Source organism: Lepus europaeus, chromosome 7, assembly GCF_033115175.1.
Source record: "Lepus europaeus isolate LE1 chromosome 7, mLepTim1.pri, whole genome shotgun sequence".
NCBI lineage: Eukaryota > Metazoa > Chordata > Mammalia > Lagomorpha > Leporidae > Lepus > Lepus europaeus.
This window is the reverse complement of record NC_084833.1, coordinates 28,747,398-28,761,911: the sequence shown is the minus strand read 5'-3', so window position 1 is coordinate 28,761,911 and position 14,514 is coordinate 28,747,398. Positions and strand designations below refer to the sequence as shown.

General features: G+C 49.5%; 1 protein-coding gene across 8 annotated transcripts in view; it reads left to right on the top strand.

Moving 5' to 3' along the window:
* Positions 1-14,514, top strand: part of PRR5L (proline rich 5 like) — a 172,370-nt gene that overhangs the window by 104,106 nt on the left and 53,750 nt on the right. For all 8 annotated transcript variants that reach the window (XM_062196294.1, XM_062196295.1, XM_062196293.1 and 5 more), the window contains 2 exons: positions 5,177-5,465; positions 6,934-7,014. In XM_062196294.1, the coding sequence (XP_062052278.1) occupies positions 5,302-5,465; positions 6,934-7,014 (245 nt within the window). In that variant the 5' untranslated portion in view covers positions 5,177-5,301. The remainder of the gene's footprint in view (positions 1-5,176; positions 5,466-6,933; positions 7,015-14,514) is intronic.

Here is a 14,514-nt window from a genome sequence, read left to right as displayed (position 1 = left end):
GTGGCTTCTGTAACAAATTACATAGCCTCTGTGGCTGAAAGCAACAGAAACTTACTCGCTCAGAATTTTAGAGGCCAAAAGTCCACAATCAAGGTGGGGCAGGGCTGTCCTCCCTCCAGAGGCTCCGGGGGACAATCCGATTCCTTCCTCTTCCAAATTCTGGTGACTTCTAATGACTGCTGGCCTTCTCCCTCCTCGGTCTGCACATTGCCTTCTCCTCTATAGGTGTCTGTAGTCCTCTGCATCTCCCTTAACAAGGATCCATGTGATTACATTTATGGGCCATCTGGACCCCGAAGCGCATCACATCTTTTGTCATGTGAAGTCATAGCTATAGGTATCTTTGGGAGGGTGGATTTTTCCTGTCTGCCATAGTGAGTGAATGGCAGGGTGATGACTGAGGCCAGAGTTTGAGTCCACAGCCTCGGTGGTACAGCCATGTGCCTGCTCCCCCTCGGAAGCTGCAGGCGTTGTGACTCTTGACCCCTCTTCTGCTGTGGTGTTTCTAAGCTGTGGTGGGGTGGAAATGAGAGTCTAGAGTGAAGCTGGCTCAGAATTTCTGGGCCCCTCAACTCAGCAGTTTGCCTTCTGAGAATGTGCCCTGAAATAGTCTTGTTAACTACCACCAAAAATGATAAAATAGATCAAAATCTAGTGAAATGGGGAGATAGCCATGATGTTTTATTAAGAGGGAAGAAAAAAATACTGTGTGCAGAACACGTTGGTGGCTATTAAAAGTTAAATGAATATTCATTTCCTCAAATAGCATTTGCCACATTTCATGTGCTCAGCAGTCATCCAGGGTCTGTAGCTCTTGGAACAGTGCAAGCAGAACTCTAACACTTTTACCGGCAAGAGTTTCTCTCTGCTGTGACGTGGGAAGCAGGAGGCCTTTTGCCTTGCATGTTATACACTTATGTGAATGTTTACATTTATGATAATATATAAGCAAGTGTGCTGTCATTAAAAAAATAGGAGCAAGGGACAGCGGTCTCCAAGGGAGCATTCTGTTCTTCAAGCAGTTGGGAATTGCTGATGTCACTCATTTACCATGTGTGTTTGTGTGGGTATAGGTTTTCAAGCATGTTTCATAATGTCCACATTTTGAAATACATTGGAATAAACAATGACCCGGCAGGCACTATGGTGGGCCAAGCCTGGGGTTGGAAGCATTTTGCTAGGTCTGGGTCTCCCTGACCTGTGAACTGTTCTGCCGTGGCTGTCACTCAGCTTGGGTGAGCCTCAGTTTCCACATCTGTGACAGGATTGTGGCTGCACCTGTCATAAAAGGTTAGAATAAAATTCATTTATTTATTTGAAAGTCAAAGTTATAGAGAGAGAGAGATGGTGAGAGACCTTCCATCTGCTGCTTCACTCCCCAAATGGCTGCAAATACCAGGGCCAGGCCAAGCTGAAGCCAGGAACCAGGAGCTTCTTCCAGGTGCCCCATGTGAGTGCAGGGGCCCAAGCACTTGGGCCATCTTCTGCTGCTTTCCCTGGTGCATTAGCAGGGAGCTGGATCAGAAGCAGAGGAGTTGGCACTCAAACCGGCACCCATATAGGATTAGGACACAGCAGATGGCGGCTTAACCCACAACGCCACAGTGCTGGCCCCTAGATTTAGAAGATTTAGAAGCTGTATAAAGTGTGGGAAGACTTTTTAAATCTGGGGGACCTGCTCCTCAGAGGCAAAGGATCAGTACCTAAGGTGTGAGTTCCCCAATGCCTAGTGGGGCAAGACCTGAAGGTGCTGTGATCACAATGGGAGGAGTGGCTTCTTCTACCTCCCAGTGGCATCTTTTCCCAGTGCTGCTGAGGTCTCCAGAAGCCGAGGCCAGGGTGCTTGTGTCCCCATTGCTCTTGCAGCTTGGCTATTTGGAAATAATGAGGACAGTGTTTTATTTATTGAATAAGCACTTAGGCAGTGCCTGCTATTTGCCAGGTACTGTTCCAAGTGCTTGATAAATATTTACTCATTTAAAACTCCTCCAACCCTGAGATAGTCATTGTTTGCGTGCTCATTTCATGTGGACGGAAATGGAGCCTCAGAGAGGTCAAGCCACTTGCCGAGGTCACACAGCGTGTGAAGGAGTCCATCTGTGCTTTCTTCCTTTGTGCCTTCCCCTCCCTGCTCCTCTTGCCCCATCAAATGTGGTCCTAACATTCCTTAGGGCAGCTGATCTATCTCAGGGGCATGAAACGTAAGCTTTGATATGAACTCTCTGGACTGCTGGTCCTGACTGGGGGCTTCCATTCGGGTTTTCTGGCTGACTTTGATAGCATGGCTGAGTGGGGATGGACTGGGGAATCCCAACAGCACTTAGTGATTTGCTGCTTGCTAGCTGTGTGCCTTTGGGCAGGCTACTTCCCTCCTCGGATCTTCACATGGAGTTTTCTGAGGGTTACCTGTGCTTGTTATGCCAGAGCCTGGCACCACACTGGGCAGGCAGTTCATGCCTCATTAGGTTCCTTTTCCCCACATCTTTGTCTGAAGCAGTGAACTTAGGCTTGAGGATCAAGAGGTGGCAAAAGCTGGATGCCTGTCTCCATGGAGTCCACAGATTGGCCTCGGTGGCGACTGGGGAACTTTCTAGATTAGGCATCTGCGAACCTGACTTTTACCTTGGCCACCTTGGGCAAATTTCCTTGCCCCTTTGCTGCTCTTTTGTCATCTGTTAATGGAGCCCGTCTTCTCATCTGTCTTGATTTGTCATACGTGGATCCGAGCCAGCCTGTGCCCCAGGGGCCAGCGCTGCAGCAGGTGGGTACAGCATGTGTCACTTCTCCCTTGAAGCCACGTTGGTCAGCAGTCCCCATGGCTCTCTCACTGTGGGACTCTGGGGAGGCCTCTCTGCTCTGTCCTGCCAGCTGCAGCTGGTCAGTCTGAGAGTGACAGACGTGGGAGGTGAGAAATGGGAGGCTGCTCCTTGTTGTGTACGTGACTCTGCAGCTCTGTGCCGCGGGAGCTGCAGTTGCCACCCTTTGGCCTTAAACTTCCTCTTATTTCAGAGAAGGTATATGTGTGTGTGTGTGTATAGGCTGCCTGTGTGCTTTGCAGGGGCAAGGTGCATGGGGCAGGGGCAGCGAGATGTCACTAACTGAGAAGTGGGTGGGGACAGGAGCTGCCCGAGAGCTTCGATGTCTCACAGCCTCCTGGGGCAGTGGGCTTTTGGTGGGAAGGCAGGAGGCCAGGACATGGAACAGTCATTCCTGCTCCCCTCTCTGCCTCCCTGGATCAGTGCCATGGGGTGGGAGGCAGCTCCATCTTCTCCAGTTTAAGATCCTCATAAAGGGTGTTCATATCCTGTAATTACACAGATGAGCTGTACTTAGCAGGCACATTTAAAAGAAGGGGAGCAAAACGAGACCTGTTGTAATCGGGTGACCTTTCCTGGGCCAGTTCAAGGCTTCCGACGGGGAATCTGTGGTGGTTTTAGTTCTTCTCTGCCTCTCCCACAGATTTGCATAGGTATTTCCAGATTCCATAGTGTTTTGGGAAGTTGTGGAGACTCTCTTTGAAAGTTAGGCCTATTATGGGTTCCTCAGCAATTATTAGGGTTCATTTCAGTAACAGTTGGCTCCTTGTGAGCATGAGGCAGAAGGAGAGAGACCAAACAAGAAAATGGTCCGCAGTCTGCTTGCCTTTAAAACACAATGTGGAGGCAAGCCATTTCCTTTAGGGTGCCTGGTGTTATCAGATTCATGGTGCCTATTGTCCACAGACGGCCACCAGCATCTCCCAGATGCTTGCCATGGATTGCCTCAGTGCCTGTTCAGCAGCCTAGCTCCTCTCCCCACCACAGTAGGGAGTTTAATTTGGAAGCAATGTCATTGTTCCTCCTTCAAATGCCACAGCTGATGTTGACAATCATTTTCCCCTCCCAGCCTGTCCTGGGGGCCCTTGTGGCTGGAATATCTCTTTTTCTTTCATCATTAGTTTTTGGGACATAGCAGAGTTGGCTGGTGAGAGAGGTGGCAGAGAGAATGTTTCTGGGCTAAACCTATGAACCCCTCAAGACAAAAGTGACAATGACCTTGGAGGTGTTTCCTTCCATCCTTCACTCTGTGGAGCTCCAAAACTCATTGTCAGTCATTCATTTGGATCTGATGTTCAGTAAGAATAGGAGGCTGAAATCCCAGGTCGAAAGAGCCATTGAGGGAAAGAAAACAGCCTGAAGGGAAACCACTAGCACTTGAGACGCTGTCTGCCACTCTGCTGAGCATGGCGCCCAACCACATCTCAGCTCTCCCCAGCCCTGTGGGGTTGGTGCTGTGAAGGGCTGAGGGTGTTAGACTCAGTGTGTCCAAAGTCATGTAACTCGGGAGTGGCCAAGTTAAGATTTGAACCCAGGTGCACCCCAAAGCCACTGCCTTAAACCACAAAACCATAAAGTAGCTCATGACCCTACAAAGGGTGGTATCCTTGAACCTGGATTTAGATAAGCCAAGAGGAAAAGGAAGAGAATTCTGGGCAAGGGGAATAGCACTTACAATCAAGAGCCTGGGAGAGGAATAAGAATGGCATGGGATAGACCTGTAGGTTGTAAGTGCCACAGGGCAGGCACATGTTCCCCAGAGCTGTCATTGTGTCTCCCAGTGCCTGAGCCAGTGCCTGGTGCATAGTAGACACTCAGTAAATATATTGTCTGGATGAAGATACATAGTTACCTTCTCTATAGACTGTGAGTCTGGGTGCGAGGACTTACAGATCTTTGGATTCTCTGTAATTCACGGGTGAATCAATAGTGCACGTTTGGCAAGTGTGTCCTGATGGAATGAATGAAGGAATGGGAGGTGAGGAGTGTGAGAGGCACTGGAACGCTGGGACCACACGGTAAAGGCACATCCTGGACTGTCTTCAGAGCTGGGACAAGGAGCTCCTGTGTTCCCCTTGAGGCATATTTAAAAAGCCATCTCTTAAAGCACACCCTTGTGGGCTGCAGAAACACAGGAGGTGCCTAAAGCAAGCAGAGTCAAGCACAGCTTAGAGATGGCTTTTCTGTAGGACTGGCCTCCACCTGGCCCCCTTGTCAGTGACTTCCTAGTTGGGGCAATCACACCATCACGACCAGAAAGAGAGCTGTAAAAACTGATGAATGGGAGGCAGGTGTGGTGGCAGACTTCCCCCAGTTCCTCAGCCCAGGAGTCCTCAATCAAGAATGCCCTCTCTTTCCAGGTGTTGGCTAAGTTCGAGGTTTTAAGAAAGCCCGAGGGCCAGGAAGCATCCCCAGGAGAAGCCCTTCCTGTGAGCCGCTGGAACCTTCTGGTCCTAGAGGTGAAGCTGAAACCTGCCCTGGACCTATGACCCGTGGCTTTGCTCCCAGCCTGCCCATCGAGTTCCACAAGATGGGCTCCTTCCGCAGGCCCAGACCACGTTTCATGAGCTCTCCGGTGCTTAGCGACCTGCCCCGATTCCAGGCCGCCCGTCAGGCTCTACAGTTGAGCTCCAACTCAGCCTGGAACAGGTAAAGAAAGCAGCAGGTATAGGGGTGGAGGGCTGCCAGGGCTAGAGCGGGGCCGGGGGCGCCCGCCGACTGGCTGGCATCCTGCCGCAGCTGGGATCTCTCTTCTTCTGGAAGGGGGTGATTAGAGGGCCAAGGATGAAGAGAGCGGTTTTCTTATCTCCAAGGCCTCTGCTAGCTTTCCGCGTCTTAGTAGCTGGGAAACAGACTTCTGGCGCCTCTGTCCTATGCAGTCTGCAGCAGCTGGATTGGAATTTAGGGTTAGTGATCATGTTTATTAGTGACACCCAGACTGTCAGACTGTTCCACGGTGGAGTCCTATATGAGGGCTCTTCGAAAAATTCATGGAAATTGTGTATATGATGAAAAAACCCTGCCTGGATTTCAAAGTTATTTTGCAGCAAAATAAGCCTTTTTTTCTTTTCTTTTTTTTTCCATTTTCCCACAAACTTTTTCAAGTACCCTTGTGTGTCTTTTCTGGCCAAATAGACAGTAGGTGAGTTGAGATTACCTGTGGATCTGTGAAAAGCTAAATGAGCAGCATCAAACAGGGATTATGAGAACCTGTGAGCCACCAATGCTTGGGAGAGGAGCTGCTGTAAGCGTCTGGCTGACCTCGTCACCAAGCCTCGAGCAGAGACTGCATCACTGCTGTGTTTTATACTCTTGTGGCTCTTTTTAAAATGTATGCAGACTCTCTAGGATCCTTCTTTTCAAGATTACTGAATTCTTTGTAGTTGTGGACATTGTTGCAATTTTCCAATGAATGGAGCAGAGAAAGATGAGGATGGAGAGGGGACACTGAAATGTTTGGGTGGTCAGTGCATCTTTATGCTTTAAAGGCCTGGAAGCCTTGATGTGGACAAGGTGGCAATCAGCTCCTTTGCTGTCATATTGGGCTGAGGTCCCTGAGGATGGAGGGCCTAACTGATGCCATAGGGTCCTGAGCCTGCACACTGCACAGGGGTGGGAATGGAAGGGGCCACACAGGCTTGCCCACAGCAAATTCTTCCAATGAAAGTGCTGTTGGAAAGGTATGCAATTACCACTTTGCATTAGCCCCAGACCTCCAAGCTGCTCTGTGGAGACAGTGGTCAGTTAGGAGGGAGAACTCTCTGCCCAGGTCAGCTCCCGCGTGGTGTACATTCCATTTCTGGACTCTTCCAGTCCTTGAGGTGCTGGCTCCACAGTTTCCTGTGAGCAGCCCTGACTGCCTGCTCCTTTTAGGTGCCAGTAGGACTGCCAGGGAGGAAGACCTGCTGGCTTGCAAGATAGCAGTGGCTACTTTTGAGTCCTTTCCTTTAACTCTTCCATCCCCTCCAAAGAAGGAAATGAGGGATCCCCTGGATGGATGATGAGGCCATGTTTGTGCCAGGCACAGGCTCTGCATCTCTCTTCAGTCCTGATCTGCTTGCTGAAGTGGCCCCACAAGGCATATTCTCTAACCAGGGGTGGTTTGATTTCCCTGCAGTGTCCAGACTGCTGTGATCAACGTTTTCAAAGGGGGTGGCTTGCAAAGCAACGAGCTGTATGCACTGAATGAAAACATCAGGTAAGTGGAAGACCTGGAGCTGTTTTCCCACCATGGGCCTGAGCAGGAACAGGTAGGGCTACGGCACCAGGAGCTTTTCCTTATGTTTGCTTTTTCTCCTGCTTCATTCCTGTTGCTGCTTCTCTCAACTAGTAGATTGTCCTTGAGACTGCTGACTGACACAGGAATGGGTCACCCATTTGTTCATGTTCACAAGGGGCAAGGGCAGAGGGTTGGTGGAGAGTGTGTTGTTTATTCTTTGCACATTTATTGTGCTCTGATTATTGGTGTCATGATAGGCAATTTGGCTTAGTGGTTGGAACTGGCCTGCTTGGGATTTATTGCTGTTCTTTCTACTGAATGACTTCCCAACGAGTATCTAAGTGTCTCCCTGTTGGTCAGGCTCTGAGATCAAAGACAGATGAGGACCCTGTCCTCCTGGCGTTTATTTTCAGTCTGGGCGATAATGATTATTCAGCTAATCACACACAAAGAATGTAAAAATGCAACTGTGACACTGCTACAACACCGCAGGTGTGATGAAAGCATAAGTTAGCATCACTCGATCTTACCAAGGAAGCCAGGAACAGTGGGTAGGATGCGAGTGCTGTGATCTGAAGGATCAGTGGGAGTGAGCTGAGTGGAGAGGGTTCCAGGTGGTAGAAACCACAAGTGCCAAGGTCCTCCAGTTGCCATGAACAAGGAACTGAAAGAGGGCCCAGGTGCACAGAGCACTGGAGGTTGACCTGTGGTACCCCTGGGTTTGTTTTGGTGAATGGAGAGTGGAAAGTCAGGCAGGGCTCAGAGCGCCAGGATCTCCTAGGAACAGGAGGTTGAACCATCAGGTCTTCTGATGCCCTGGTGGTCATCTCTCTCTGGGCGCTTTAAATGCATAACATCAAGGTTATAAACAAAACCCTGGAGTAGGCTGAAAAATAAACAAGGCCGTTATTCAGGTCCTGTTTACATTTAGTTCAGGCCAGTGTTGAGAGTCAGTGGGGTGTTTTAGGAGTGCTGCTTTCATTAAAAGCTTTGGGGCTCCTAGATAAACAGAGTGGTGTTAACTTTCTACCAATGTTCTTGAATTTCACTTCATAATTACAGAAATTTGGAAACAGACAAAAGAGGTCATCTAGTCCCTGGTTTTATTTCACAGAGGAGGAGACCATGGCCCCAGGAATTGAGTGACAGGGCCAAAGCTGGGTCAGCTCTAAGAAGGAAGATCTGGGCCTTTCTATGCAGGTTTTCAGCTCACAATAGAAGTATAAATAAATAAAAGAGTGACTCAGGAATGTGCTAATTGTCCCTCCCTCCAGGAGACGATCCTGAAATTGTACTTAAAAGCTCTGTTTGTGGGCAGCTAGAAAAAATACAAGGCCCAGCCACATTGTTAGGGCAGCTCTGTTAGCCCCTGGCCTGCAGGTGCCAAGTTGGTTTTCTAAGTGGGAGAAGCCGGCCTGGGTGCGTGGAGATAAGGTCTCACCCTCTGTGGCAAGGGAGTGAACACACAACACAGTTCCAGAGACAGCCCATGGTGTTTCTCAAGAAGAACCGGAAACTGAGATTTTTATGTGAAGTTTCCTGACTTTTAAATGTTGGTAAACACTCCAGATTTCATCAAACATTGGTGCAGTCCAAACAAAACACATCTGTGGACTGAATGTGATTACTAGGCCAGCCTTAGTGTGCATGGAGGAGGTACCATAGGGATTTGGGGGTGGGGATGGGGGTGCAGAGTCCCAGGCAGCTCTGGGGACCTTTCTTGTACATCTACACATTCATCTCTCTTCACTTTGTTAGGAGTCGTTTACAAATGAGAAAGTCATGGGTAAGAGAAACGAAATAACCTGCCCGAGGTCGCCCAGCTATAAACAGTGGAGTCAGGATTTGAACTCCTATCTGATCTAGACACCTGTGCTGTATGCTTTGGCTACTGTGGCAAATACCTTAAACTGGATAGCTGAAATCTCACTGCTCTGGAGGCTACAAAGTCCCAGGTCAAGACATCGACCAATGCGTCTCCTGGCTGAGGGCCCTCTTCCTGCCTTGTAGGTGGCCACCATCTCTCTGGGTGTTCACACAACCTCTTTGTATAGATGAGGATGGCAGTGAGCAAGCTCTCTGGCATCGCTTCTTGTAAGGACACTGATCTCATCTTGAGGGCCCCATTATTGAACCCTAATCACCCCGCAAAGACCTCATCTCTAAATACCATCAAATTGGGGACTGAGGCTTTGACCTGTGAATTTGGGGGAACTCAGAATAACATCCCTGCCTTTCACAGTGCTGCACACGATGCTGCAGTGTGAGGGAGAGAAGTCTTACAATGAGAGGAGGGGAAACTGATGACTCTGAAGCTGATCTTTCTGCCTTTGTTCCTTCTGTTAGGCCTCTGGGAGCCCCTCTCTTCCTGTGCTCTGTAATTATCAACACCCCTCCTGAGAAGCAGGCTGTGCTCCCAGCCGTCCTTTCTGGGGTTGGGCTTGGGCTGCCATTGGATGCTCCTCTCAGTTTTGAGCAATTTGAGGAACGTAGCTATGCTTGAGTTTGAAGCTATTTGCTCAGAGGTGAATTGAGCCCAGATTAAGCCAACACTCTCAAGTTTGGGAACCTGTGTTTCTGTGCTCCCCCTCTCCTGAGCCTCTTTAACACAGGGTTAGCGGGAAGACAGGCTCTCCTATCACTGAGACTCAGATATAGCTGAGAACGAGAAATACATCTCGGACATTTATGTGACTTGGATGTCCCAAGCTGAGTGAGTGAGCTGACCCTAATGTGCTCCCACATCTGCAAGTGCCTGTGGGGGAATAAACACAGCTGCCCTTGGTTCTGTCTCTGAAGCACAAGATGGGCACGCTGCCCTTTGTCACACTCAGGCAGACCCTGGTTCCCCCCCCCCCTTTTTTTTTTTTTTTTTTTTTTGACAGGCAGAGTGGACAGTGAGAGAGACAGAGAGAAAGGTCTTCCTTTGCCATTGGTTCACCCTCCAATGGCCGCCGCGGCTGGCGCGCTGCGGCTGGCGCACCACGCTGAGCCGATGGCAGGAGCCAGGTGCTTCTCCTGGTCTCCCATGGGGTGCAGGGCCCAAGCACTTGGGCCATCCTCCACTGCACTCCCTGGCCACAGCAGAGAGCTGGCCTGGAAGAGGGGCAACCGGGACAGAATCCGGCGCCCCAACCAGGACTAGAACCCGGTGTGCCGGTGCCGCAAGGCGGAGGATTAGCCTAGTGAGCCGCGGCACCGTCCAACCCTGGGTTTTGATTTTGATTTTGATTTTGAAAGACCTGTTTGCAGAAGAGATCTGTGAACTCAACAGGATTTAGGCATGAGGGTGGGAGAGGAGGCTAAGTTGTTCTCATACCCCTTTGGTTTTCTTTTCTGAATCACTTGGGTCATCTTCCACTGTTTTCCCTTGTGCACCAGCAGAAAGCTGAATTGAGAGTGGAGCAACTGGGACCTGAACTGGTGCTGATATGGGATGCAGGTGTCGCAGGTGGTGGCTTAATTTGCCACAATACCAGACATTCATGCCCGTTTTTCCACCAATTATGTCAGCCCAACTATGTGCCAGATGTTATGTGCTAGGTTCAATAGAATTGACTTAACAGAGCAGCTTCTGGATACAGAGAGACCGGGGATCAAGATAGCTAGCTCTGTGACTATGGGCAAGGTACTTCATTTTTCTGTTTTTCTTTTATACGTTGAGGATAACTATAATAACACCAGTACATATGGTTAGGGAGATTGTGAGAATGCTGAAGTGTCCTTGGTACAGGATCTGATGCACAACAAATGTTTCATAAATGTTAGTCATTATTATTCTCATTGTTGTGAACAGGATGATAAAGTGATAAATGATGGGCAGGTCCCACACATGAGAACACAGGACGCTGTGATGAATTTCCCCAGGCTCAGTACCCTGTAAAGACTTCTCCATAGTTTGAATGAGGTAAGCGCACTTTGAACTAGTGAGTGTGCTTGGAATTGAGTTGGGGCGAGGCTGAGCTCTTAAAAGAGGAGCCAGCTATTTGTCCTTTCTGCAGAGAGAAGAACAAGAGGGAGTGACTGTCTCAGTCCTCTGTTTTACTCAAGCCAAATGGTAATGAACTTCTTGGTGCATTATCCAGGTTTGGCATCAAAGCCTACATCTGCTTCCCTCAGTTACCAATCCCAGCCAGCCCTGGCCATATTTCTCACAATGGAGTTAGTATGCATCTGAGAATTGTGAACTTATCCCAAGATCACCCGACACCAAGGGAGACCAGAGAGGGAGCTATAACTGGGACCAGTAATGCGGTCATTACAAATAATTGACTGTTTCTGCTAAGTTGTGTCATTGAAAATAATCTCTAAGTTTTAGCAGATGGATTTTGAGGTAGCCATGAGGAAAAACTATGGATTGATGATGGTCAGGATCTAAAACACAGTATTTAATTCAGAGACAGATATCTCCATACATTAGGAATAAATGCACTGGGGCCAGCATTGTAGCATAGCAAGTTAAGCTGCTGCCTGCCGGTATCCACATAGGTGCCTATTTGAGTCCCGGCTACTCCGCTTCCAATCCAGCTCCCTGCTAATGTACCTGGGAAAGCAGCAGAAAATGGCCCACATGGGAGACCTGGAAGAAGCTCCTGGTTCCTGGATTCAGCCTGGCCCAGCCCCAGCTGTTGCAGCCATTTGGGGAGTGAACCAGCAGATGGAAGCCCTCTCTCTCTCTCTGTCTCTACCTCTCCCTCTCCCTCTCTCTGTAATTCTGCCTTTCAATTAAAATGAATCTTTCTAAAAAGGGGGAGGAATAAATCCATCAGTAATGTCAAATCTTAATATATCAGCCAATGTCTTTGAATAAAGACTGTTGATAGGAAAACCGTAAATCAGAATATTTTCCATTGGAACTGCTGTAGAAAAAAGAGAGCCTTTATGTTATGATATCACTTAAGGAAAGAAAGTAACCTTTCAGAGTAGACATTTTTTGGCTGAATCCCCAGTCATCACAGGCTACAGTTCTGGCTTCTCTGGATTCTGTGTGTCCTAGTTTGGGTGGATCCTGGGTGTCGTCTTGTTTGAATTCTCTGTGGGGCATTGAAGTGGTTTTCACCACCCCTGCTCTAGCCCCACCCCTGATGTGTGGGTGATTTGGCAGTGGGGACAGGACTGGGTTAGAGGCTGGATTGCATGAGCCTTCCAAGAACGAGTGGCTAAGCTCTTTGACGTAGAAACACACTCTTCCTCAAGAGTCTTCAGCCAGCACTTCCAGGGATTTTATTAAAGGAACGTTTGTTGCATGCTCTGCTTTCTCCCGGGCCATGTTCTGGGGTAGCCCTTTAGGCAAGTGGTGCTGCTCTAGGGGAGCTCATAGCAGAGTGAGAGCAAGGGGAACTGGGCAGGCGTGTTAAGTGGGGCGATGGCAGAATACAGTATGATGGGACTGTGCGGAGGATGGGCATACAATTAGACTTTGGAGAAAATGATGCCTGAGTTGAAATCTGAAAGGGGAGCAGGCGGAGATCAGGTGGAAAAGGCAGCTGAGGCCATGCCTCTTTAGCCAACAACCGCTGCATGCCCTGCGACTCCCTAGGACGTTTTCTCTGCAGAAGTAAATGCTCAGAGGAGAGATTTCTGGAAGCCAGAGATGAGTGATTTGCAGCTGGCCGGAGGCAGGAAATGCATATTTTCCTTCTCCCTCCAACCACCCTGCTTCTGTTTTTGGCAGAGAGCGGACAGAGTGAAGGAAACCCCAGAGACTGAAAGGAAAGAGAAAGTTCCAAGAACTGTGCTTCATCTCTGATGGGTCTGAGTTGAAACATGTCCCTTCTGACTCAGTTGGCACCTGAAACCCACTTCAGGGTTTTCTGTCTGCTTTACCCACTCTGTTGACTATGGTGGGTCCCACAGCTGGGGGAGGAGTCATGGAGAGAGGAGGAAGCCTAGAGCCTGCCCACAGGCTGCCAGAGTGGACTGGCCTGAGGCACAATTCCGTGAGATAACAACTATAGCACACACTTGCTTACCAGGTAGTTTGTGCCAGGCTGTGTTCCAAGTGCTTTATATAAGTCAACGCTTGTAAAATTTGCCACACCCCGATGAGATAGTACTGTGTGTTTTGGGATGAGGAAGTGTGGGCACAGGGAGGTGGCGTACTTTGCAGGGAATCACACAGCTAGAACGTGCCTAAGCTGAGATTTGAACCCCAGACTCGTGTGTTCGGAAACCCTTTATGTGCTGGCTGCGAGAGGCATGCAGAGCTGGTGCTATCCGGATCTAGGCCCAATGTCTCTGGGCATAGTCTCACTGGGAGATCATGAGTTAGGTGCAGGCATTATTCTCCCAGGACCGTATTTTGGGAGGGAGGGGGTTTAAAGTGAGGTCTTCTCTTTGCCCAGATGTTTCTTCCTGGTTATGTGTTCGTGCCTTGTGCCTGCTGCAGTTGAGAAAGAGACTTGACCTGGGCAGGGTGGGTGGCAGGGAACTGGCCCATCAGAAACCTGTGACAGGGTTAGCCTGTGTGGTGTTTGGTTGAAATGTTGTTTAGAAATGGGGACGTGTCCCTTGAAGGTGCAGATTTCTGGCTTCTTGAAAAGTTCAGTTCTGGCCACGCTGGATCCACACTTGGGCATGTAACTGGGCAGGGGAGCTGAGGCCCAGTGCTGACTTTAGAGGAGTTTGTTTCAGCTGTCCTGGTTTACATGCACCTGGGTTGTTCACTCAGCATAGTGGCCTGCCCCTGTAGGCCCGGGAGTGGGGGTGTGGCAGGGAGGCACTGCCTAATGTTCAGGTTGGCCTCATTAGAGCCAGGATATACCAGTGTACTGCCCTGGCATCAGCCTTCTCCGCGGGGTGAGGATAAATCCCTACCTGGGGGATTGTTGGAGAATTCCACATGCCGTGTGTGTACTGCTTAGTGTGTGCCACATGATTGATAGCTCAATAAATGCCTGCTGTTGGTTTCTTCCTCGTTTCTCACCAGCCCCACTGCCACCCACTGGGGCACAGACACCAGAGGTGGGAGCACTAGCATTTCACCTGGGTCAGGGGAAACCCCTTCAACAGGCTCCCATGGAATGCACCAAAGGGGCAAAGGGCGTTTCCACATCTTGAAACATGTCCTATTGCACAGAGTGAGTGATCTTCAGAGAACTGAGCAACCAGCATGATGGCACTGATGAAGTACGGCCTGGGGCTCAGGACCTAGGAGGACTGTCATTGTTCCTGGATCTTGGGGCAGCCTTTGTGCATCCCATGGATGGGCTGGGGCAGAGGGTGTGGATCCTTGGAGGAACTTGGGGAAAATCACAGAAATATTTAATTGACGTGTCTATCCTGACTCATCCTGTTAAATGGCAGCCCCTGACTACAAGCTGCCTCCTCATCCTTCACCTTACCTGGAAGAGAGCTGGGGCCACGACAGGGGCTTTGCTGCCTTGAGTCTTTTCCTGTTTGTAGAGGGAGGCTGTGGCTCATTTCCAGGGTGATGTCTCTATGTTACTTTTATTTATTTGAAGGCAAAATTACAGAGAG